General features: G+C 38.8%; 1 protein-coding gene across 1 annotated transcript in view; it reads left to right on the top strand.

Annotated features, from left to right (window-relative positions):
- Positions 1–8,681: 8,681 nt before the first annotated feature.
- LOC128892902 (hemicentin-1-like) overlaps positions 8,682–26,816 on the top strand; it is a 159,386-nt gene continuing 141,251 nt past the window's right edge. The window contains exons 1-2 of the mRNA XM_054153541.1: positions 8,682–8,876; positions 8,995–9,880. Coding sequence (XP_054009516.1) covers positions 9,745–9,880 — 136 coding nt within the window. The 5' untranslated portion in view covers positions 8,682–8,876; positions 8,995–9,744. The remainder of the gene's footprint in view (positions 8,877–8,994; positions 9,881–26,816) is intronic.

Here is a 26,816-nt window from a genome sequence, read left to right as displayed (position 1 = left end):
AAAAAAAAAAAGAAAAATTGCATGCCGCGAGTAAAAGTGAAATTTACACGTTCGAACGAGCGTTTTCTGTCCTACATTCGTTTCGAACGGAAACAACGACGCGAAGCGCGGCCACTTCGACGCCATTCGTTTTTGTTCTCCGCGTTTCTGCGTAATTCCGTCGTCTGATATTCGCGTAATTCGATTCTCCAATTCGCTCGATGAATGCTCCAGCTACCGAGCTCCCGCGACGTCGGATCCAATTCCGTCGATTTTGTAAAGCATGGAATGCAAATGCCCTTTTCGTGGGAATTCACTTAGGGCGGTTAAAAATAGGGGTTTGTTTGAGAATTTATTTCGCTTGTAGTATTGATTCGTTGGGTTTGTTGAATTATTATTGGTTGCATTTTGGGGTTTATATTTTTAGCATCAATTTTGGAAGATTGAAAAATGATGAAAGTGTATAGGTTTGAGTGTTTATATTCGTTTTATTTATTGAATGATTATTAGTAGCATTTTGGGGTGGATATTTTTAGCATCAATTTTGGGAAATTAGAATAAAATATTTTAGAAATGATGAAAATTTATAGGCTTGAGTGTTCGTAGTTTTTTAGAAACTGTATTTGTGGTACCAGAGATATCATTGTTAAATTGTATGTGATGTAACAAAGTGAAATATTCATTTATGATAGATCAAAATAATTAGAAAATTGTAATCATTTAAGGAAAGCCATTTTAACTAAAGCCATTTTAACACAAGTGGTGCTTTTGAAAATCCGGAGACACTCAAACAGCTATATTTTTACTCCAGTCCATTAAATGTTTTTAAGAAATAGTTTCATTTTCAAAAATCAAAATAAAATTCATACACTACAGGCTGGGCCTTATACTACTTCCATTAAATATAACCAAGAAATAATTTGAACGAAAAACCCGGAGACACGCATTTATGAAAAATTTTCTCCCACGTTAGTTCATCCCGCACACTCTCCAACAAAGTTTGCTAGCAAATGGTTAAATACACCCAAGAAGTGATCTCGTTCTCGAAAGCTGAAATGAAATTCATGCATCAGAGGGTTAAAGCAGTATTCAACAAGTTTCCATGTTACCAGAGGGACTACACTCTCCATGGCATTATGTTTCACATGCACGCCTACATCGAAAGTAGGGACACGCGACCCTTCAGATTTTTCGCGACGCTCTCGAGCGTTTCGCAGCGTTTTAACGCCTCCCCCTCCCACGTTTCCGCTCGCTAATACATCCTTAAACGCGACCCTCGCCACCATCCAGCACTCGTTCTCACTCTCTTTCATCTCCAAAGCCCTAATTAACTTTGGTAATTATGTGTACGCCCGGACCGAAGGGCTTTGCGCTCGTTCCTCGCGTCGACTCAAGGGGCAGAGGAGCGGTGGACGGGTTGGAGGGGAAACGGAACGGGGAAAACGATGCACGCGCGTGCAACCGGTACCGTGTCAAGCGGATTTCGCTATAAATAGCGACGCGAGAAGAGATCTCCCGAGATTTGACAGCTCGTGACGAGCGACCGCTCGAATGGATGCCATTTCGTGAAAACGAGGGGTTCGCTTGTTCCTCGAGGGTCTTTTTCACCGTGCTTCCGCGGAACGACGTTTATTCTCATATCAAAGGGTCTCCCGCGTGTACGTGCGCGTCTGCGCGTGTGTGCAAATGTTTCGTTTAATGCGCTGGTGGAGACTGGGGATGAAAGTAACAAATTTGAACGCTGAGTGTTTATTGTTTCTGAGGTTATTCTTCTGGAGGCCTTTTCTTTCGGGGGCGGAGGAAATATTCTTCGTCAGCTGCGAGTTATTTAATGTCTGATACAAATTCTGCATCAGAAATCATAAGTCAAAGCACATAGCTGATGGGACATTTTATAAAACCAAAGTGACAAAAGTAAAGTTGATGAATCAAAGTTGGTCATCTTTGGTCAGATAGTTTCCGTAACTCTTCGGTAATGTAAATATGATTTTTGTATTTCTGTGCTATTGTGACTAGATTGAAGATTTTATGCTCGTTCCACGGTTTTGTAAACAGGTGTAGCTCCAGGAAACAATCTTCAAACAGAATTTTGCAACGAAACGTATACTTTCCATTGTTATTAATTTGGGTCATTTTTGGGTCATTGTTGGGTCATTTTTGGTTAGACAGTTGCCGTAACTCTTCCGTAATGTAAATATAACTTTTGTATTTCTGTGCTATTGTGACTAGATTGAAAATTGTATGCATCGAAATATAGAACGTGTACAGAATAATTTTTTTATGTACATGATTCAATTTGACAAGAGAGTTTGTAAATTACAAAACGAGAAATTTAGAGTCTCCACTATATGTTTTAAATGACGACGTTCTGTAATAATAGAATATATTATATTCATAAATAAACTAGATTCAAAATGTTGTGACTCACACAAGACAATTAGATTTGCACACTGAATGCATTAAACATTACCCCACCTAGATGAAATTTCGACTCGATTTAGAAAGAAAAATGTGTACTACTTTCTTCACAATATTTAGAGTTGCGTTCGCAACGTCCGATCCCGCAGTTGAGGATATCCGAAGAAGGAAAGGGAAGGCGGGAGTTACGCGTTGCACAGGTGCACAGCTGAGGCATAAAACTGAGGAACACGTAAATCGCAACGATCCACGAGAGCGCATGTTTGTGTAGGTTCGCGTGTGGTTGAGGGACTCGCGAGATTCGTGAACGTTCCGTATTCTCGCGCGAACGTACGACGCGCAAGCTACGACCACAGTGGGAATAACAAAATTTTCAGTAGGGGCTGAATTAAAATTCAAATGCTTATACTGTGTCGCCATGCTGTCGTCGGGGGATCCAAGAAAAAACTCGAATGGAAGACTAACCTTCCGACGGTAAATTCGTATCGCTAAAGTTTCATCCCGTTGCTTTCGTTGTCAAACCCGTTGCTTTATCTCTACCCTCTGAAAATGAAACGTTAACTGTATAGGTAGAAATGACACTAGTTTACAAAATAAAAGAAATTTTCTGTACATTCAATGCCATTACATTTTTATTATATATTTTTCTTATATACTTTGGCCTGCTAAACTGGAAAATCACATTGAGGACATTTTTTATTTAAATTTTAATTTTTTATTTTTTATGAGCTTTTCAGATACGACGTTTTGAATTTTTTTTGACTGAAAAATCTATCCTAAAACAACGCTCGATTCCTTTGTAGTCACACTTCCTGTTCTCACCACTAGAGGGACACCGCGCGTACCTCGTTTCTCACAAGTGATCGGTCTGCCTTCCCTTCATATATAAGCACAGTAGTTCACTTGACCCGAAAACCCGGCAAAAATATAAGGAATGTTCTGATTGGTATGAAATTTCGTATACTGGGGTTTTCTGATCCACTAATTACGAATCTGATATCAGAATTTCAAAATTCAAAATGTCGGATCCAATATGGTCGACTTGTATGGCAAAATGTTACTAGATTTGTATGAAATTTCGTATGCTAGGGTTTTCCGGGCCGCTAATTACGAATCTGATATCAGAATTTCAAAATTCAAAATGTCGGATCCAATATGGCCGAATTGTATGCCAAAAAGTTATGAGATTTCTATGATATTTCGTATACCAGTGTTTTTCGGTCCGCTAATTACGAATCTGATATCAGAATTTCAAAATTCAAAATGTCGGATTCAATATGGTCGACTCGTATGCCATGTATGTATAACTCTAAACTATAGCAGCGTATGGTGAAATAAGTATTAGCTTGTTTGAGACTAGAAAATTGGCATCCTTGATTTCCGAAGTAATTTCGAGCAGCAGCGGGGACACGCATCCAATATTCAATATTACAAATTCTACCCGAGTCGAATATCGCCGGAATTCGGATGTAACGCGTAAATCGTCTCTCTCCGCTCGCTGTTGGCCGCCGCACTCTTTCCATTTTCACGGCGACGTTATCAGCGCATAATAAAACCGGAAGAGAGATGATAAAAGATCGCAACACGCATCCGCGTTTATCGTCGCGGGCTAACGCCGCGCTTAAAACCGAAAGTACACGGGCCACTTAGAAGCGCGCTTTCGCGCGGGCTTGTGAGCGATGAAAACGCGCGGCTCTGCTTTCACGCACACGTACGCGAACCCCTTTGATATTAGAATAAACGTCGTTCCGCGAGAGCATGGTGAAAAAGACCATCGAGGAGCAGGAACCTCCTCTTTTTCGCCGAATGGCGTCCATCAGACTCCAGAAAGAGTATTTTATGTGTCGAAGGTTCCGATATGATAGCTTTCTTTAAGAACAAAAATTCCGCGTAAGTTCGCGCGGTACTTTTCAAAATAATATTGGACAAAATTCGTGGTTAGAGTACGAAAATAATATTCATTTTTAGTACTTGAGAATCATGGCTATGTTTGTGTGTAAACAGTATTAAATTGTTTGATGAGCATTAAGAATGTAAATTTGAATATCAATAATCATGAGAATTCAAATCGTATATGTTAATCGAGGGAACCCGTGATTCCCCTTGAATCAATATTAATCGAGAACGCTAACTAACATAATTTTTGAATTTAACCTGACAATTTAGACTAGATTTATTTCGAAAAATATTACACAAGATTTCTAACGCCTTTTTCTTACTCTTTTTCACGTGAATGATAAATCGGGACTAAATTTCACGTAGGTGGGATAATGAAGTCTCGAACTCGTCACGAGTCGTTCTTGGTTCTCGATCATACTAGTTTCTTCATTAATGTTATGGTGTATTAACTGTACAAATCTAATTGTCTTGTATGAGTCACACACTTTGAATATAGTTTGTTAATGAATATAATATATTATATTATTACAGAATCTGAAAGTAATACTAGGAATTGAAACGTCATCATATAAAACTTATAGTGGAGACTCTAAATTTCTCATTACATAATTTATAAACTCCCTTGTCAAATCGAATCATGTATACAAAATCATTCTGTACACGTTCTACATTTCAATGCACAAAATCTTCAATTCAGTCATAACATAGAAATACAAAAATCATACATATTTACATTACCGAAAAGTTACAGGAACTGTCTAACCAAAAATGACCCAACAAAATGACCCAAAAATGACCGAAATTAATAACAATGGAAAGTACACGTTTCATTGCAAAATTCTGTTCGAAGATTGTTTCCTGGAACCACATCTGTTTATAAAACCGTGGAACGAGTTTCACCTGACTCGTCAACTTTGCACGAAGCACACGCAACGCGTCTAACTTCGCGCAGCCTCTTGTGGTCCCGCGCGACTTGGCTTAACAAGACCATTAATTAATAATACCTTCCAGGGATAATTTGCGAGCGGCTGGCTCTCGCATCAGCGCCGTTATTGTTCTCGGAAGCGACCCTTCCGGTCGGTTTCGCGACACGTTTTAAAAAATTGATCTCACCCCCGATGTCCCGTGACGGAGCCACCATCGGCTCGAAGTGCCACGTTGTAATTTTACGGTTGACAGTCTGCAATAAATATAGGGCAAACATAAACCGCCGTAAAGAACCGTCTCCCAAGGGTAAATCGAATTTCGCTCGTACAGTTTAGTTCGTAGTTTCGACGTCGGTGCCTGGCGGCGATCATTTATTCAACTCAATTTCGCGTATGCTTTTCGTATGAGTGACAAATGCCTCTATTTATAGAGAATTGAACGAGAAATTCCGCTAACGGTTGTTCCCCCTTTCGGAACTTTAAATCCTTCCCGGCAATTTTTGCCGTTCGAACCCCGGGACTCGCCGAGAGCGTACTTTTCCAAAATACCCCTACAAATCTTCCACGCTCGAACGTTCTATCCGGTAACAAGCTGTATTACAAGCGCGCTCGTAATATGCGGGCAATGATGCGTGTCTGACCCATTTTCCAACAGAAATAATATTTTCGAGTCGTACCGAAAGGAGGGACAAACAGGGCAATTAACCCCTTGATCGCGGGACGATTTTCGCTGGAAAATCTAAGAGGTGTGAATTTAAAAAAATAACACCTTATAGGGGATGGTGAGACGGAACTTTTTTGTATTTACAGTTTGTTCATGCGACGTTTAGTTTCAAAGATTAAAATTCAAAATTCGGAAGACCTTTTTTCCCTGAATTCGATTACATTTGTAATGGTGAAAACGAAATCATCGGTAGTTGACAATTACTTATTTTGTAAATTTGAAAAAAATATCACCTTATAGAGGATGATTAAATGAAACTTTTTTGTATTTACAACTTATTCATGCGAGGTTTAGTTTCAAAGATAAAAATTCAAATCCTAGAACACCTTCTCCTGAAATTCAATTTTCGCAACGAACTAACTTTTCTAACATTTCAATCTTTATTTTCGGAACTAAATCATTAAAAATGTTAAAAATAATTGTCGTCGCAACCCCGTAGAAGTCTCGGCTCGCAAAGGGTCGAGAAACAAACAAGTTCCTTTCGTTCCAACCTGCTGGCAATGAAATTAGTTCACGAGACACGCGAGCGTATCAACAGACACGTTCCACGAAACGTTTCAATCGATGAAACCGCCCGCAGCAGGGAGAGTTTCCTTAATAGAACGAAACCAAGTCGGCGTAGCCTTTGACAAACCGAAGCAACAACAGAGATCGTTAACAAGGGGACAAAATTACGCAGCTGATCGCCTCGGAAAGGGGCGCAAGTGCATCCCAGTTACTCATAAATTAATCCGTTAGACTTCGCTCGGATCCTCGTGGATTCATTACGGGTCAGAGTCCCCGGCACGGTCGCTGAAACGCGACACAGTTCGCCCAGAAGATCAACTCGGACGAATTCGGATTAAAACGGGTCCAAGTAGGTAATTACATCGCCTTGTTAATTAATTCTTTGGACCGACGGCGGAGGCTTGCGCGACTCGGTGTTGGCGGACACGGAAACGAAGACGTTCCAAAGTCGTCTATGTCGACTCAGGGTAACGACTTGTCACGTTGGAATTATTATTATTATTTAGGATGGCGCCAGGGAATGGTACGCTTCGTGATATTAAATTACACGCGTGGCGAACGTTTTTGGCGAGGATGCAACTGAACACGTGACGAGTGTAGATTTAACTATTGGTGGGAAATATAGGAAAAACAATTATGAGAAAAACAAGATACTGAGAAATGAAAATGGCCGTAATCTAATTTATCTTTATTCGACGAGTAAGTAAATTTTTATGCTTGGCTCACTCGAACAAATCATCGGGGACGATGGATCAAAAACCGGCGCTCCGCGTTATTATCGTTCAATTTTCCACGACAGATGTTTAGTTTCAATTAACTCTGCAATATTTGTCGTAAATTAAACTCAAACATCCCCCGAACGTTCCATAATTTAATATTTTGTATTAAAATATCCTGCTGCCGCGTTTCTCTCTCGACTAGAAAAAGGAATCCATATTAACACTTTCGCAATCGTGGACTAGATATTTGTACGGAAATTCGGGCAAGCGTGTTGCAATATTTATTATAAATAATATTAGGCTCAATTTCAATGTTTGATATTTCGATCGCTATACAAAAATCGGAATATAACGAAGTATGTGTTATTTTGGACCGTGACAAGTAGAATTATAGAATTATTATAGTACTTTCTTGAAACTTCGAATTTAGGAGTCAAGATCTTGGCCTAATGACTAGGTGATCGACGCCCCGATTTTAATTAACTCGGAAGACTTTGCGTTCACTTTCTCGCGTCTAATCGCCACGGGAAACAATAAAACGAAAAGCAATTACTTAACACCCTACTTGCTCCACTTTCCCGGTAAAACCGGCGAAACCGTACGAACTTTTCTTAACGTCGGGGCGAAGCAATATGGCCGCGAGGCTTACTACTGCTCGACTTCTTTGATTCGATAGAGCTCCTCTTTTTGGTCAATTCACCAGTATGACACTTTAAGCCGATTTCCAGCGAAATAAATACCAGATCTCCTGGGGAGTGTCTTTGGAAAAGCGAAGGCAATCTTGGAGGTTAAACCAATAAATAAACCACGTCGAATCACAAGAGATCTCTTTCTAATTCTTAAACCATTCGCTGCTAACTACGAGATGTCTCTAGTTTAACTTAATTAATTGCAATTTCTCAAGGAATACGTTTATAGCCTTTTGAGTCACGAGGATGATGCATTTTCTTTCTGGAACAACAAATTTAATATATCTTTTCATTATCAAAATAATAACCTCAATGGGTCATGTCCCATTAGTCAATGTATTACTGTCAAATGATTTGAAAGTTCAGGTGTTGGTATCGTTAAAAATTGTCCATTGTCTTGTTGAACATTCCTTTGAATTTTATCTAATAAACTTGGTTATTAAATTTTATATTGATTCTGTTACAAATTTTGTTTTATTAACACTTGTTTTTTTACAAAGAATATTATGGAGCTTCAGGTGACAACACAGGTACTTCAGACATTATATTCCTTTGAATTTCATCTAAATAACCTGATTATTAAAATTTATATTAATTCTACTTCAAACTTTGTATATTAAAAATTATTTTGCAAAGAATATTATGCAGCTTCGGATTGACAACGCAGATTCGTTCTTTTCGAATTGAATTTCCAAATTAAATATCACTTTTCATTATCGAAATGATAACTTTAGATTTTTAAATATTGGCGCCCAAGGTAAAACGCTCGAAAGTGAACATTAATATGAAAATTTCATCAATAAAATATAATGCTTTACTGCAGGAAATGCAATAATTATTCAAATTAAAATGGGAACGATTGCTCAGACAATTTCAATATTACAATACTTTAACAGAAATCGATTAGTAAATTTATTAAATATAATATCAATAATAATTACCAACGTTAAAATAATAATTATCATTACAAAAATTATAGCAAAGTTACAAGATGAATGTAAATTACCAGTAAAAGGTGAGTTTGGATTGTAAACATAACAGCGAATTGCCAAATATCTATGATTATACCCAGAAAGGTTATTAACCTCGAAATTCTCCTTCAACCCCATCGGTCCTCGATTTCTATTCTTCAGAACCTCTCTTCGGCTCCCGGTAGCAGGGTTCTATCGCGTGGAGATATCGCGATGCGCAGCGGTAACTGCGAGCGTAACGTCGGCGCGTTATTAAGAGATAAAAATGCAGTTAAAAACTATTACCACGGGAACACCGACGCCCCGTGCCTCCCAGAAAAACTGCTACGGTGGTAGCTGCAAGATTCCCGGAGGCTATATCCCCGCAGCTTTCGCCGGCGAGCGCATCCTTAAGTAAATGAGGTCTTATCGCGCGGCCCTTTCACAGCCAACGGGGTTGGGCGGCCCGGTTGCAAAAACGTCAACGCTCCAACACACGTATCGTAGCTCCCTGTTCTTATCCCGCGAGTCTTGGCGCTTATCTGCCATCGTTCCACGGGAACAAACTACTCCGCCGTCGTAAATAAACCCTGACCGCGCCGCGGAGTGAAAAGCTTCGCCGAGTGTACGGAACGATCGAGTGCAAAGTGTTCAACGCGAGTGTTCGACGCGATGAACCAACGAGAAGGGAGTTAAGGGAGTAAAGTTCCCCTTAGTCTCGTGAGCGTGGAACGTTCGAAAGTTCAGGGGTCGTTGCGAAGTCACCGTGATACGTGTGAACAGGTCACGGGAAGGAAGGAAGGAAGTAAGGAAGGAAGGAAGGAAACCCGCTCGAGGAGGTGTTATTAAAGTTCCTCTCCCACTGCTGGCGCCTTCCTGATTCGAGGTGTAACGTTGGCGTTTACGTGGCCGGTGCGAAAACTATGAGGCACGATGATGGGGCCAAGAATCGGTGGCCTATCGAGCGGGAAAATGCTGGACTTCTGCCAGGATACGCGTCATGGTTGGACGGTGTTGCTGCTGGTTTACTTGGGCGTCTGCGCGTCCCTGCCTGTCACCATTTCCTCCGGTTGGTATACTCGATTCTAACCTTTTACTCTGTTTGGTCTCGTTTGATCGCTGTCTATCGCGGTGACCGTTTTAGGAGAGGGTTTGTGATGTTTGAAGAATGTCTATTCGAGCAAAGAACTCGATCTTACCATTAGTATTATTAATAAAGTGGCTCCAGGTTTTTTTTTCAATTTATTTGTATAAAGGCAGGATTTCACAATGTAAGAAGAGTAATGTCACAAGTGTAAATAAGTTTTTACTTCCTTCCGTATTTATTTGTTGGTGGTGCTAGAAGTGAAATGCACCTGACTTTGGACACTAAAACGGTCGTCGTTAGGGTTCAATTTATTTCAGTGATTAACTGCTTGATAAATACATTATGCTTTTTCTTTATTTTTAATGAACTGTAGACTTAGAAGTTCGAACTGTAGAAGTTTAGCGATATTGGAAACATTATAATAAGTATATTGTACGAGATACTTTTAATCAATAACCCTTTTGATAAATTCTTTGTCAGGATTTGTTACTATATAAAGGGATAACATATAAAGGGAGCTTCGTAAGTCAAATTCAACAATACTCGTAATACTTAATTCACATAAATCACGTGTGACTTAATTTCATGTAAAAGTAGAATATGTATTTGTATGTCTTTATCATGGAAGGTACCTATTGGAATAAACAAAGACATTTGTTAATTCCCAAAAACACCCAAAAAATACACACACATTATACATTGTACACACAAATGCACATACATCAAGTATACCATGAAATATAGAGTTCACATTATTTTGGTTCACTATAATGATTATTATGGCAGGTTTAGTACAAATAGTTACAACCTTCTCATTTCAAACCAATCACTCAACGCATTTTCCGTTTTTCCAAGACACTTCGAAAAAATCTACAAACGTCTAATAAAAAATATTCCCAACATCCTGGCCACGTTTACCCCATTGATTTTTGATATCTCTCAAAAATCCCAGAATGTGATACACAGCATTCATCAGCTACGTCTGGGTTCGTCAGAGTTTCGGCGTTCCGTCGACCGCGAGCGTTTCGTTTTTCCCGCGTTTTCACCAATGAAATTGAAGAAGAAACATCCGTTGCCTCTGTGTTTAATATCGTTTTTTTTTTGGTGTAAAAATGATTATTCGCATAGGTACATTGAATATAAACGTCAGCGAGACGAGAATAAATCCAGCGAGTCGTGATATCGCGTTCTTTCGTCGACGACGAAGCGATTCCGCGGCGCGGAAACCGTGGAAAAGTTTTCGTGCATTTGTTTCCCCCGGATGTGAACTCTAACGGTTCCGGCTGAGAAATGAACCGCCATAAATTACGTCACGCTCATCAAGCGGCGGTCTCAATTTTGCCGAACTTTTTCCACAAATCGTCGCCAACGTCTGCGTCTTAGAAGAATGCTTTTAAAGCTCCCCTCTTTCGCGACGTTGGGTGTCAATTTTAGAACAGCGAAAATGTTTTCTTTTCTTACGAAGCAGAGGCTGCTTGCGTAATAGTAACAAAGGACCAAGGAAATATTTGTTGTTATCGATCGGTTATTGATTCCTTGGGTTCACCATCTGCATGCAGCGCTAAACTTCCGGTCCGCATTCGTTTGAGATTACGCCCCTGTATAGATTAAACAGTAGAAAGAATAACATCTGTTTAAAAGCACAAGGTTCTGAACGTATAATAAAATGTGTGATAGTTATCATTTTCACGTACTGCACTAATATTCTTGATGTTAAACAGAAATCGAGATGGTTCCGTTCGATGAACCCGACCGAAAACAACATACACAGTTCGCGTGTAAACGGTGATTCCTCAATTTAATAAATAACGTGTTATTTTCGCTGAAAATAGTCACCGAGTCACTCTGTCTATTTCCGTTGGATCGATTTTGTTACCGAGCCAACAATTCAACGTTCCAGACATTGAAACGCTCGTGTGTCGTCAATTAACTGTGTTTCGCGTTCCAATCTGACGCTCGATAATTAATGTAAAGAATTTTAATCAACATCGTTCCCCGTTACGAGTACGATTGAACGTGGATGCGCGTTAACGAGCCGCGAGCTTCGCTATTTACTGGAAAACTTGTGTTCCCGATGTTCAGTCTGTCGCCGAATCGAGAGCCTGGAACAAGCGGTGTGTACATTTTCGATACTCGGAACAATACGTGGCTTTCTTTCTTTTAAAAATAGATCGGAAAAATGTGGAAGCGAACGAAAAACAAATGAAGCTTTGCCAGGAGATTAACACTGTTCAGACCAGGGACGTCAATATGGCGTCGTTTTGAAGCGTTATTAGAAAGCGAAAGACTAAATACGTTCAAGTGTTGTAATTTCAAGTGTAATATACATTTTTAGTGAATTCTAAATGCATTATTCGTTAACAAGTTCGTGATTTAACAACTGTATCTATGTAATTTCAAGTGTAACACAAACTTTTGGTTAATTTTAAATGCATTATTCACACGAGTTCACAATTTATTAACTGTATCTATATTTGTTATTTTACCAATAAATTATTACGACTAATTTACGAAATTTTCTTTGTTCGGAGTTTCCTTTATTTTTTTTTTTTTATGAAAGGTATAACAAATATAGATCGTGTTTCTGCATAATCGAGCAAAATTTGAAGCTCCGTAATGGAAGTTACGAGTCCTATTAACAATTTCGTCGTAATTGTCTGAGACGACTAGACGAAGTATTTGCGAAACAAAATTACATTTCTGCTGCTATATTCCATTACACTAACGTCACTCCGGTCCCTGGCACTCCAACGTGGATTCTCACCATTGTAACTCCGACGCTTTGTTACAATTTTGACGATTTAGTCGTGCAGTCGACCGTAAAAGTGAATTTTTGCTTAAAAAGCTCGCACGTCGCTTTATTCCTTGAGAAATTGTTCTGCCTCTAACAGCCCTGTTGTTCGTCGAAGCTTTGTATTGTTCCAACATTAATTGCAATACTGCTGTTGTTCATTTAGTCGACTATTAGAATGATTATTACTTCAAATATCTATTTACCAATATTGTGTCTGTTGTGTATATATTTGTCCCCATTAATAAATTAAAAATTTCAATACGAATCCAATGTGAATGTCAGTAAGATAGTTTTGTTGTTATTGAGCCACGTTAAACAAATCTTAGAAGGTACGTTAAACACTAAATAATTTAAATATGTGTCTCCAACGTCCCTAGTCTCTAGGAGTTTAAATTAGGAGAATTAGGAGAATTAAATTATAATTTACGAAAATATTGTGATAATTGCGTATATAATTTTCTGGAATAACAAGTCAAGAATTTCAGTATAAATGCAATGCAAATGTCAGTAAGATTCTTTTGTTGTTATTAAGCCACGTTAAATAAATCTTAGAAGGTATATTAACCACTAAATAATTTAAATATGTGTCTTCCTCGCCTCTAGTCTCCAGAAGTAATTAAATCACAATTTACCAAATTAATACAGAAAATATCCCTACACACAATAAATTCCACTACCCTAACTGATTGCATATGGAACCACCCCGTCATAGGCACTACCCCCAATTCGCCACAATTATCGAAGGTCGAGTTACTTCAAAGACCACGACCCTTCCAATTTCTCCCCGCTTTATTCCGTAAAACGAGTCGAGGAGGTATCGTATGTCACGGTTGACACGCTCCAGGGACGAATTTATTTTCGAAATAAGACTGCCTGTCCGTCTTCGTTTCCATGTTTCTCTCTTTTTTTTCTTTTCGTGGAAACACTCGCTTTATGACACACACGTGCTGCCATAAAAGTCCGCACACGCTCGCGCTGGCTCACACCGACAACCATGTACGGTTTCAGCAATTCCAAATGCGCCAGGCTGCATAAGTACTTCCGTTAAATCTGTGTCAGATGGAACACGGACGACAATTTTTTTCGTCGTCGCTGTACCCTTCACGGCTCGTACATCTCGAGCAACCTAATCTGAATTCGTTTTTTTTTTTTGTATCGCGTCGTGGCACAATTAAAAGATACGATCGAATTAAATCGTTCGCACGTGTCCCGTAATCGCGACGGGGGCGAGAGTTTAATTAACTCGGAGCACGAGCTGACCAGAAACTACCCTTATTTCCACTTCTTCTCTTCCTGGTGATGTTCGCGAGCTAAATGTTTCATTATCGTTTAAATATTCTACAGATACTGTCTAAAGATTAAGTTAAAAAGCTGTTGAGAAGCTGTGGACTCTGGGAAAATAACAATTTTAGAGTGGAGATTATAATTTATATTTTTTTCATTGTTAAGTGTCAAATGAGTGGCGCCATTGTTCCAAGACTGAGCAGCTTCTAAAAGAGAACTTTATTTTTGCAACTTTGAGAGATCCTACATATTTCTTGCAAGACTTTCTATATCTCTTACACATTCAAACTATATAAATTGGTTGTTACATTCCAGTTTTATTAAAGAAACAAATTCTCAGATCTTCCTCTGGAAATCCTCTTAAATTCCTGTTGATGTTATCGAAAAATTGCAGTGTAGACATATTTTTAAAATCGATTTCCAACACTTTTCGCTATAGACTCCGCTGTGCATTTTATGGTTAGCACCCTCCGCGGCTCCTCCATTCCGTAAAAATCGTTCGAACGGTATGTAGCGCAGATTTTAATACCAAGCCGAGCTGCAGATATGCTTCAAATTTAACCACAAACAATTGAATCGTTGTACCGCGATGCAATAACAAACACACCGATAGGACTGCGTTTTTTAATCTCGATTCCTACCGATTCTATCAGAAATCTGTATAGCCGAAAAATATTTGCGAATTTAATTCCCAATAGTTTCCGTTATGTACTTGTTTGCTGTGAAAACATGGGTTAGCAGAAGAGCATACACGGATGCACGATAAAAAAATATATATATAAAGGCGGACACGATTTCATTTGGTTTATAGAAACGCGATTTTTCTAACGTTAGCCCGCGCATCGGAGCGTGCGTGAAATGAGCACGGTGTTCGAATTAGAGAGACGACGTCGTTCAACAGTTTTTGTGTATTATTAAAGATACAACCGTGGGCCCACGAGTCGTTTCTATGCCCAACGTTTGCTCCAGAAGAAATAAATAAAAGACGCGGACGTCGTGTACGTGCCAGGGAGGAGGAACGATTTCGTATGTAGGTGAAGCGTGGAGGAATAGCTTTATGCGTCGATAACTGTTTTAAAGTGCGCCTCGTAAATAAGAAATATCCTACGTGTGACACATTATTCGGAAGACATCTCTGTACTACATTTCTTCTCCATTCGGTGAAGTGATTTGTGTACTAATGGGAAGAGTTGCCTCGGTCAATTGGAGGTGTTTATGTTGATCACAATTAAATACACAGGTGAAGAACAGAAACGTAAATTAAAATGGATTTTGCTTCCTAAATGTTGTAAGGGGTACTTTATTGATTTCTTTTTTTTTTTATATATTTATGGATCTGTGTATATTCTTATATGTTTTTGCATATTTACTCTTGTGGTCCTAGTTCTTTTTATATAAACTCAAAAATTAAAGTAAGGATCTAAAAAATATTGGAAAATTTATCTTGAATGTTCTTAAATCTTCCTAGAAACTTAGTTGCAAGGGGTGGTCCTATTTCTTTTTATATAAAGACACAATTGATAGCACAATTTTTTAGATCTTGGTTGATAGTCTAAGGAGAGCATTAAAATCATCAAAAATTAAAAGGTTCTAAAAAATATTGGAAAATCTATCTTGAATATTCTTGAACCTTTCTAGAAATATTTTTATGAGGATAAATGTCCAACTAGCATTATTTAAAATAACGGTGGTTTTTGATATTTCTCTGTTCATAAATATGTGGAGATCTATCAACTTCAATGAATAATTAACGTACACCGTAAACTATTATTATAAAATGTGTACTATAATCTAGTACTGCAAACTAAATACAGGAACATAAATGATGTTCATTAATATATTCGTAACATTTTTTAGATACTTATTCTAATTAAAGAAGAGTCCTCATAATTATAAACGGGATTTTAAAATTAAAATCACTGTTATAATAATGGAACACTTCCATTTTCCACCATCGCTAATTAACCAAACCTCGAAGACTTCTCTAAACACTGAAAACTGTCTCCGTTTTAAAAACCGACCTATAGTTCTTTTCATGCCGAGGGTGATTCAAATAAAAGGAACAGCGATTCAGTTTCCCTTAGACCGGCTAGACTGTCCGTGAAGTTTCGTGCGTATGCAGATTGCGATAGCACAACAACCTGAAATATTCCGAAAGTATCGCTAATGCTCGAGTTTCAGGGAAACTACGTTCCGCAAGTTCTCGCTCGCGTATTTTGAATGCACTCGAATTTCCCCGGCATAACGCATTAAATTTAATAGAGAGAAGTTTTTGCAAGCGGCCAGCGAAAAGCTAAATATTTACCGGGACGAAAGTTTACGCTAAACTAATTTCCCTAAACTGACATGGATAAGAGTTTCGCGAACGTGTCCCTTACATTATTTACGTATAAATAGCTGTAGTTGGGCTCGTTTTTGAAGGCGCGGTGAAATGACGAACCGCTTTTCTGAATTTTAAAAAAAGCACGTGACCATAAACTTCAACCAGAAATTGCACAACTTGTAAATCCTTCGACTTGCATTTCTTTTACCGAAAGATGTTTTTTATAATGTAAAATTCCACTATACAATTTTTCAAAATATTTCTTATTTATAATTTGCTGTTCCAGTTGACAGGATTTATTGTTGAAGAAAAAAGAAACGAATAACTTCTTTTATAAATACAAATTAAGAAAATTCTATTGCACAATTCTTTTCTAATCAATCGTTTCTAACATTCTTTCGATTGAGTCTAAGCGAAACAAGTGTCTTGAACCACCACAGAAATATTCATGCTCTCAAAGAAATTACTTCGAACATGTCGAATTCCCGTAGAAACTTACGCAACCGTGCAATTCTGAATTTATGCAAACACGTTTCGCGTAATGAATTTATAGAAACGCCACGCGAGAAGGGATGAACTTTCGTGTAACGAACTGCCAGGTAATGGCCACGGTGTTTGAAGAAGTCGCGTGTCAAAAGACTCCTGGTACAGTCGTGTGATTATTTGCGCAGTCGAAACCGAACACTGCTGTAGCTCAGTGTTCCCGTTCGAGAACGACGAGGCCGAGCTTGGCTACCACTGTTTATCCCTCTAAATCCAGATGTTTAGTTCGTGGACTAGATCGGATGTGGCACTCGGTTCAAGAAACCAATTAATATCGCACACCACCAGTCTCAGGAGGCGTGTAGACCCTGAATACTATCTACTACCACTGTCAACGACATCGAGTAACGTCCTGCGAAGATACCACCCCTTTTAAGAATATTCAAGATGGATTTCTTAATATTTTTTAGATCCTTACTTTAATTTTTGAGAATTTTAATTTTCTCCTTAGACCATCAATCAGGATCTGAGAAAGTGTGATATCAATAGGGATTTTATATTTAAAAAAAATAGGACCACCCTTTTCAACTGAATTTCTAGAAAGGTTCCAGAATATTCAAGATAGATTTTTCAATATTTTTTAGATCCTTACTTTAATTTTTGAGAATTTTAATGCTCTCCTCAGACTATCAATCAAGATCTGAGAAAATGTGATATGAAGAGGGATTTTGTATCTAAAAAAAAAATAGGACCACTCTTTTTAATTAATTATTATTGTTAATTACACACTTATTCTGATAACAAAAATTTTTGTATTGAAAAATTCCATACTTACCCTCAAACAGACATGAAAACACTTAATTTCGTATGTATCAGAAATCACCCTTATTTTATATAATATTCATTAGATTATAATCCTCATAAAAAAATATTTCTTTATCGAACAACTGCATACTTACCCTCAAACAGACATGAAAACAGTTAATTTCGTATGTATCAAAAACCACCCTTATTTTATATAATAATAATTACACACTAAACCTCATAAAAAAATGTTCTTTATCGAAATTGTCTACACTTACCCCCAACCAGACATGAAAATACTTAATTGTCGGATACCTCCATCCCCTATAGTGCCACCTAACATTCTCAAACCAGATTACGAAGTCAGTAGGTGAACGACTTCCCGGTTGCAGAATATAACGAAACCTTTCAGCAAGCCGAAAACAATTTCGAAAATGGCCTACGTAGGTACGCGCAGAGCGTAACGGCGGTAATATCAAATTACAGCGGGCAGGAAAGCAATTAACGTTACTGACTGGTCCCGACCTCGAGGTCTTGAACCTCCAACCTCTTCTCCCTTAATCGCGCGCACGCATGCCTCGCATCGCGGCCTCGCACATGGTGCTTGAATTCCTTTCCTTTTACCTCTCTCCTTTCCTTACCCGCCCTCCTCTCCTTCGTCTTTCGTTCCATGTTTTTCCTTTTATTTTTCCATCTCTTTCTTTTTTTTTTTTTTTTTTTTTTTATTCATTCGAATCTCGAGCTCGTCGTCGCGGCGCAAATTAACGCGACGAAACAAACGCGCGCGGCGTTTCGACGGTTGTTTAATTGCAAATGTTTGTCGATTGTCGGGCGCGCGCGAGCTCGTTCGCGGAGCAAAACGTTAAAGGATAATTTCGCGTGTACGATTCGCCGGCCCGTATGAATTCGCATAATTTGAGGCGCGCGCATTAAATGGAGGGTATAATTTCACGGATCGTCACGGGGATTTCCATAGGTTCCGTGTCGCGGAAACGAGCCACGCCGTTTTATAAAATTTCAATTGCGTGTAACGATATGCAAATATCGACGATACCATTTTCGTCAGTTTACCGAGGTAAACATGACTTATCGAGGCCGAACGTACTTCGACTCGTTGCTACGCTTTATCCTCGGTAGCATTGAATTCCGATGCCGAGCATTTCCGGTCGGAGGTTTCGGACATGAAAAGATTTGTTTTGAATTGATATCAGAGGAAGTAGAACGTTTATAAATAACTGTATTTGTAATTCTAAAATCTTTCACATATTATACGTTAAATTCTGATATACATATATCTCATGGGAAAATCTAAAAAAGAAATGGAAATGGTCCTGTTAATATATTAATTATAGGTAAGGTATGACGTAATACTTCTACAGAGTTTAATTAGCCGTAACCGTACTAATAATATAAAATTTGCCGAGTTATTATAATGCGTTAAATAAAGTTGAGTTTAATGCAATTTTCTCGTGTCCATTATTCACAGAGAAATAAAATATTCGTGTGGGTAGCATTAATTAGCTTGTTCGTGAATTAAAGTCTTCAGTTCGTTCAGCATGTCAAGGAATTCAAGATGGAATGAATTTTCTACGAATTCCACCTAGACAGAAACGAAAACAGAAACGAGATATGTAAATTAACGACGAAACATGCGGAGATATTAATTTACGTTCGCATTGGTTGGATCAACGTCCAAACGTAACTAGCGGGGATACACATACGCGATTTTTTGATGGACAGAAACGAGGAGACGTAAAAAGAAAAAAAAATAAATTCATGATGTTTTTCAAATTGAAGTTCTCCGTTCCTTTGAGCCACGTGCAAATATGAATACGCGATTAAAAAGGGAAATAAATTGGAATAGACTGAGGTTGAATGATTTGAATAACTTCGTCTTTCCTGATTGCTTTCGCTGTTGATTAAAAATAGCAAGCGAGTTTTTGCGAAATTGAAGTTCAATCGCAAGGCAAAAACTGCCGACAACGTTGTCGCGGAAATTTCCTCCTGTTAAAATGCATCCTTGCTTTTTAATCGAAAATGTAAATATTGGTTCAACAAATTCAAAAAAAAAAGGTTCAATGACTTGTGCTGAAAAGAGATCCTAATATTATTTAATCGAGTATCTAGTATCTGGATCGAATAAAAATACTACGTCTAATAAACAAATTTCAAGAAGAAATAAAATGCTCGTAAGCACACGTTCTTATTCTTACCAGCCAAGGTGCTGTAAGCGTTGAATAAAAAATTCAGTAAACTCCTCCAAGCCCACAGAATCCCGAAACAGAGTTAAATCCGAATCGCGTGTGGCATCCAACGTCGTCCAACACGCCCAGATCGCTAAGAGGGTCCAATTCGTTCCGAGTCCGTCCGTTCGCAACGAGAACAATGCGAGGATGCTGTAGAAGGCGCGAAAATGCTCCGGAAATTAACACGCATCGAAACGAGCAACAAGTAAACCCCTTCCCGTCTTTCGAGCTGCTGCTCCGAAACGCAAATCTGAAAATGTCTTTCCACTTCTTTGGAACCGTGCCGCGTCGGCCGGTTGCTCGAATTCTCGAGTGCGATCCGAAACGTTCTCGACGACTTCTAATTAGAGCGACCAGTGCCGCCCGTCTCCGCGACGTCCGCGGCGAAATTTTCGTTTTACGTCCACCGACATCGAGCTGGACGAAGCAGCGACTCGAGAGGGAAACGGAGAAAGAGACGAGAAAGAGCAGTGAATCATTTCATGAGCATAAATTAGCGGGCCGTCGCAATGCCGGTTAATTAATTAAGGTAAATTGTCCTAAGCGTAAGTAACCGCCGGCGCCTGGCCCCCCCCCCTCTCTCTCTCTCTCTCTCTCTCCCCGCGAACCAAGACACTCTGAAGAGTCAGGCCGCGAGACGAGTTTCCGGAAGACCGGTTCCTTCTCTCGCGGTTTGCTCTCGTCGTTTCGTATCCCCTGTCGGCCATTGTCTTTTTCTTTGGTCGAGGGCGACCGGATTAAACTCCTGGCGGTGTTGTATTAAACTTCAACAGCAACAAGAAATATAAATGAAACCGTTCTCGAGTGGTCACCTTAGTTGTAACGCCTTGGAAATTAGATGATATTTGAGAATTTTTTTAAAGAAAACTGTGAGGTATATAAATTCTAAAGTATGAGTGTTTATTCATACACATATTAAAATATATTCTCACATGTTTTGATGTAAAAATATTTTACTTGTAATATCCTGAATGACCACGATATATCTCACTATGTCTGACAAATTTGAGAATTTATTAAAAAATTGTGTAAGGGTATATAAATTTTTAAGCTATGAGTGTTTATTCATACACATATTAAGATATATTCTCACATGTTTCGATGTAAAAATATAATATCCCGAATGTCCACGATATATCTCACAAAATCTGACAAATTTGAGAATCTTTTTAAAGAAAAGTGTAAGGGTATATAAATTCCAAAATGTGGCTGTATATTTAAGCATATATCGAAGTATATTCTCAAATTTTTGTGAGTAAAAATAATTTACGTGTTTCAAGTTGTCATAGGTCAGCCAGAGCCTCCTAAAATATCCCAAATGACCACGACTTGTCTCACAAACTCCGACACGTCATTAATTACTCCGAGAAACATCCACTTGACAGAGAATAATCTACACGCGAGCGTGACTAGAATTATCGAGTTACATAATAAATTCTGTTATATTCTATTCAATGATAAAGTTATTCAAGATTATAACCGTGCTTAGACTTTGCTCTGTCGCTTCAGTGTGTGATATATAGACTGCGGATCTTTATGCACTTATAGGAAATTTGAATGTGCAAGAAACTGCAAAATCCAAACAATATGCAAGAATATAAAAAAGATTGATAATAAAGTTCGTGCTATAATATTTGGAAAATAAAATGAATTTCTATTTAGGTTCTATTTTTGTAGGCAGGTTCGTGAAGATTTTATTTTGCATAAAGATTCGTAGTCTAGTGATATCGAATTATTGAATTTTAATTTCTGCAGCATGCATTCATGAATGTCACGGAATTTTAAATCGGTAAAGCATCGTCTCTAGCGGTGAAAACATTTCCAGCGTCTATGGAAATTGCTTCGCCGGCAGAACGAGAGCCAATGGATGACATATTCGTTTTCGAGACATGAGTTTCAATCTGAGTGATGCTCCTCGATTGAAACGGTCGTCTGATGTTGCGGGGCACACATGTCCCGAGTTTTCGGACTTTTCTCATTGCATGCAGGTGGTTGAGAACTGTCTTGTGGTCACATCCCATCTGCTCTTCCAATTCTCGAGATGTTTGTCGGGAATCTTCCTGGAGTAGACTCTCCAGCCGCTCCTCATCGAACTCCGTTGAGCGCCGTGACCGAGGAACTCCACTCGGATCAAAATTCCCGTCCTGGAATCGTGTACAGCATCTATTCACTTCCATTTCATTGATAAAGCCATCTCCGTGGCCCGCGCAAATGTTTTGAGTGGCCTGAAAACCTTTGAGATTCAATTCTGATGCATCTTGTGAATATGGAGCTCCGTAATAGTCTTTGTAAAGTAATTTTTAATATACAATGTTTGAAGTGGAATTGATATAAAATTTAATGGTCAAGTCAATTAGACAAAATTCAAAGGAATGTAATGTATAAATTATCTGCGTTATCAACCTGAAGATTTGTAATATTCTTTGTAAAAGACAATTTTTAATGTACAAAATTTGAGGTATTATTGATATAAAATTTAATAATCAAGATAATTAGATAAAATTCAAAGGAGTGTTCAACAAGACAAAGAATAATTCTTAACAATCCCAACACCTGAACTTTCAAACCATTCGACAGTTAATTCATTCACTGTTAGACAAAAGAAAAAATATACCATGTCGATTATGTAACCTCTTCCTTTTTCGAAGTCGGTTGAAAATTACCGTTTCACCTTCGATGCCAAGATTTAATGTATTAAATTTGATGTTTTAAAAAGAATTTATTTGAAGACAGGTTATCTGAAAACAGGTTATTACAAACAACAACAAACAATAACATTGATCAGGTTACCTCATCGAAATTCCGCAAGGATCCACCTGCGAGGATTTAAAGGGGATCCATGGATCCGCGAATTGCCAGAATTTAATACGACGGTGTCACGGCCAAGTGATTTTAATATCGCAGAGAGCAGAGGTACAAGAAGTTCCGTTTGCTGTTACACGCGTCCTCGTGGGTGTCCAATCTCGTTAATGAAACGCCGTTAGAGAAATTCGTGACTGTAACCACCCACCCCTCCCTCCCCCCTACCTCGATTGGATTGAATCAAACTGGCGACAGATTGCGCCCGAGATAGAATAACAACGGAGGAATTTCGTTTAGGACGATTTAATTCGTCGTGCAGATCCGAGAAGGGATACGGGAGAGAGCCAGCCAGACTTCATTTCCGCAGTGTTTTCTTTGAATTCTGCTTCGCGAAGCTGTTCGAACAGCGCCGCGAATTCGCTGAGCTGTGGCGATTTAAGGGAAGATTTTATTTTTTTATTTTATTGTACTTCGAACGGAAGCCTGTGTTCGTTCGCACTTGGATACACTGAGTCTTTTACTACACTTTTATGGATTTTAATATCGTGGATTTGGAATATAGACCTCCTCGAAATGTGCGAATTTTACGACGCGATTGGTAGCAGTGGGAGGTTATCTAAGAGGATATTTCGTATTGTTTCATAGTAAATTGTATCAAATACTGTTGCATGACATGTTAGATATGGTTACGTAACGCATGATATTCTTTACTCGTGATATAATTGAAACAGGTTGGATTAATTTCACTGCTACATCACTGTGATATTTACAGTGATGTAATAACATGATAAATAACATGATAAATATAACAATAGTTGATATAATTGAAATGAGCACATTTATTTCTTCTAGAGATGTAGGAGGTACGGATACTAATAACGTGTCTTTAAACAGAAATATTAAAATATATTTCCGAGGAATGCGCGAGATATGACATCCATGAAAATCGCAAAATGCGATTCTGGATTTGTGAGAATCCCTTGTCGTTTCTAATTTTCGCCCCCTACCCCACCCACCCCTCTGTTCCGTTGCATTTATTTTCAATTCACACGCTCCTCCCTCCTTCAGTTACAAAACCATCAGCCTCCTGACTCTATTGAATCGAATACAATGCGCAACGCATTGAATTCGATACGATATTTTCTATAAAAACGTCAAATATCATTATTCTCGATGCCGCGCGAAGGGATATCCAATCTCGCATAAATGCACGGTAAACGTTTCGCTCGCAGAAATAAAATACCTTCGGTCTTTTTTTCGCGCTATTAAACGTGAGTGTATCCTCGCGATGAAAAAAAATCGATGTTTCGTTTACATATTCCGAGAGATCGCGAGTTAAACATTATTCAACTCTGTAACCGTTCAGCACAGAAATAAAACACAAAAAAATATACTAAGAGTGTGTATATAACTATATATAAATAACATACCTCTGGTGACACCATTAAAAATTCACTGCGTCGTGGATAATTCGGTATAAAGTCATTTATTAATCATTTAATTCTTTCCTCGTGCAAGGACCGTTAATTGCCCATTCCGCACAGGAAATTCACGGGTGTTGTTTTAATTACCTTGTCATTAAGACGCTCGTTAACCGGAATTTTCACTGCGATATTAATCAAAGGCATCGCCTCCCCCTCTTTCTTTTTTCGAGGGCGCTTTTAACCGTCGCGAAATTGTAGGCGAGCGACACTTACGGCCACGTTTTTGCACCCGGTAAGACAACAATTTATATAACGACACGAATTTAACGAATGTACATCGACGGCTCGCGTTTTTCGACGCCGCCGCCCGCCGCTCCCAGGAAAAAAGACCATTTATCATGAGGGTCGTTAATGTGAGAAAAATTCGGTGAGTCGAGCGCTGGCTGCAAGAAAGAGTCTCCTTCGGCGCATGAACGTAGCTACTGTATGGGAAAAGTAAGCAGTCCCTAGTAAATTAGGGGATCTGTTTTGTCAGGGACCGCGAACAAGCGTCTGATGGGGTGTTTCTGCGCTTATGCTAAGAGAAAGACGCTACGTGTAACGGAAATCGAATAAAAAGTACTGATAGACAGATAGGAGGATTATTAATATTTACAAGAATTGGTAGTGTCGATTAGAAGTTTGGAGTAGACTTTGAGCTTTGTACAAGTAAAGCTCAGATAAGTATACGGAAGTATATTTAAGTAATTAAAAATTCGATTCCTTTATTTGGAAAATGAGGAAAGTCTTAGAAACAATATTCTTTATATGATAAACATTTGAATCAATTTATTTTAAATATGTCAGACTATTCTAAGAGGCTTGCTATATCACTGCCCTGCTAAGACAACTACGTGTAAAAAATACTGCTAATCGCGGCTTTCTGGGTTTCGAAAATTCATCTGAAATTGGCTGCTGATCAGTGCTGGGAGCTCGTGTAAATCCGTGAAACCATAAACGGACCGACGAACGCGAACACGAACTCTTGCTCAAGTTTCGTTGGCACTTGAAACTCCAGCAAACGGTTTGTAACTACCTGAACGAGAAATCCTGGCCGTGCGCTCGCCTCCAACGCGGAATTCGGAAGGAAAAGCGTCGGGACGCGGTCTCACCGAAGATTTTCGCTTCGGATGGCTCGTGCGGGGATTTTAATTCGCAATTAGGGGGCTTGGATCGAATCTAATTCGAAAAGTTTACCAACGAGACCCTCGATTGCGAAACAATATTTTACAGTCGAAACTGATTCAGAAAAATGCCAATTAGAGCCTCTACTACAGAGTGAAAAGGGTGGGAAAAAGTGAAATACTTGTTCTGTTGTATTTCTGTGAACGTCACAGTGATGGAGCAGCGAAATTAGTCGAACATGTTTCAATTACATCAACTATTGTTATATTTATTATGTCATGTTGTATTTCTGTGAACGTCACAGTGATGTAGCAGTGAAATTAGTCGAACATGTTTCGACTAGTTCATGATAGAAATACTCATTCAATTTATTCATCACGAACTTAGAAACAAAAGTACACACATTGAAAAATGCACGTTCTGCTCGATAAATTACCCAAGGTACTAAGATAAAATGTTGAGAAGGAGATCGGTCGAAGCGATCGTTTCGCAAGCGTGGAGACTACCAATTAAAAGATTTGTTTGGGAAATTGAAGAAGACATCCCGGAACGGTTCGGGGTAGTCGATTGGTCCGCATTAAAACTACTAAATCAGGAACTCGTCGGAAAGTTGAAGAAGGCTTTCCTCGTTAAATTAAACCACCGAGTCGTCTCGGCGAGAGCTACCTCCATTAACGTCACCATATTCCGCGACGATAAGCGCGAGTTTTCTATTTTCCAGCACGCGATTCGACCTAACGTCGCGTCGGAATTTCCCCGGTGGCGTGGTGCGTGCGGGAACACGCGGAATTTCGTGTACCACGTACAGGAACGCGGAGGGATCGTTATTACGGCCGCGAGAATTCGTTTTAATTGCGCGAACGATCGTGAAAGTCGATAGGCGCGACCGATAGGCATACGCGTTTCGTTTTACGAGCGCGTAATCCGCGGCTGGTACACGTGTAGAAAGAATTGATCGTACGAAAATGGAGGCGAGCCGACCGCGCACGTTTGATCAGTTGAAAAATGTTTTCCCCGCTTCGACAAAAAAAAAAAAAAGGAAGAAAGAATCGGTACATTTTTCGACGGTGACGGTAATTGCATTGTTCTCCGGTCGTGTCGCAGCGATAGCATCGACGCGGGCGTGGAAAAATTTAATTCCATAATTTTTATTCACCGCCCGATGGATAAATTTAATATGGAAATACGTAACAAACTGGCCGAAAATCTGACCGAACAATATTTTGTTGTTACGATCGCATGTTCGCGTTTCTCGCAAACACGCCAATTCGGGACGCGATGTATTTATAACGCCGTTGTAAATAGAGCGATTAAGTCGATGCCGCTTTGCGTCGAAATAATTCTGTTGTACCGGGCTGAATTTAATGTGACCTATTTATTTATAAATGATTGGATTTTCAGTGGTCGAATATTAAGAATAATGTACATCTTACACAGTTTAGAAAATTGTTTTTCTATTTAATTCAATTTTAATACACGATACATAGATAATACATAACATATACTGCATAAAACAGAATACATTGTTGCTGAAAATTAAATCTTTTACAGTTTCTAAAATACAAAGTGGTTACAAAGTTTAGAACATGAAACA

This window comes from Hylaeus anthracinus, unplaced genomic scaffold (assembly GCF_026225885.1).
Source record: "Hylaeus anthracinus isolate JK02 unplaced genomic scaffold, UHH_iyHylAnth1.0_haploid 2, whole genome shotgun sequence".
Taxonomy (NCBI): domain Eukaryota; kingdom Metazoa; phylum Arthropoda; class Insecta; order Hymenoptera; family Colletidae; genus Hylaeus; species Hylaeus anthracinus.
The sequence above is the reverse complement of the archived record's forward strand: the minus strand, read 5'-3'. Positions and strand labels throughout refer to the sequence as shown.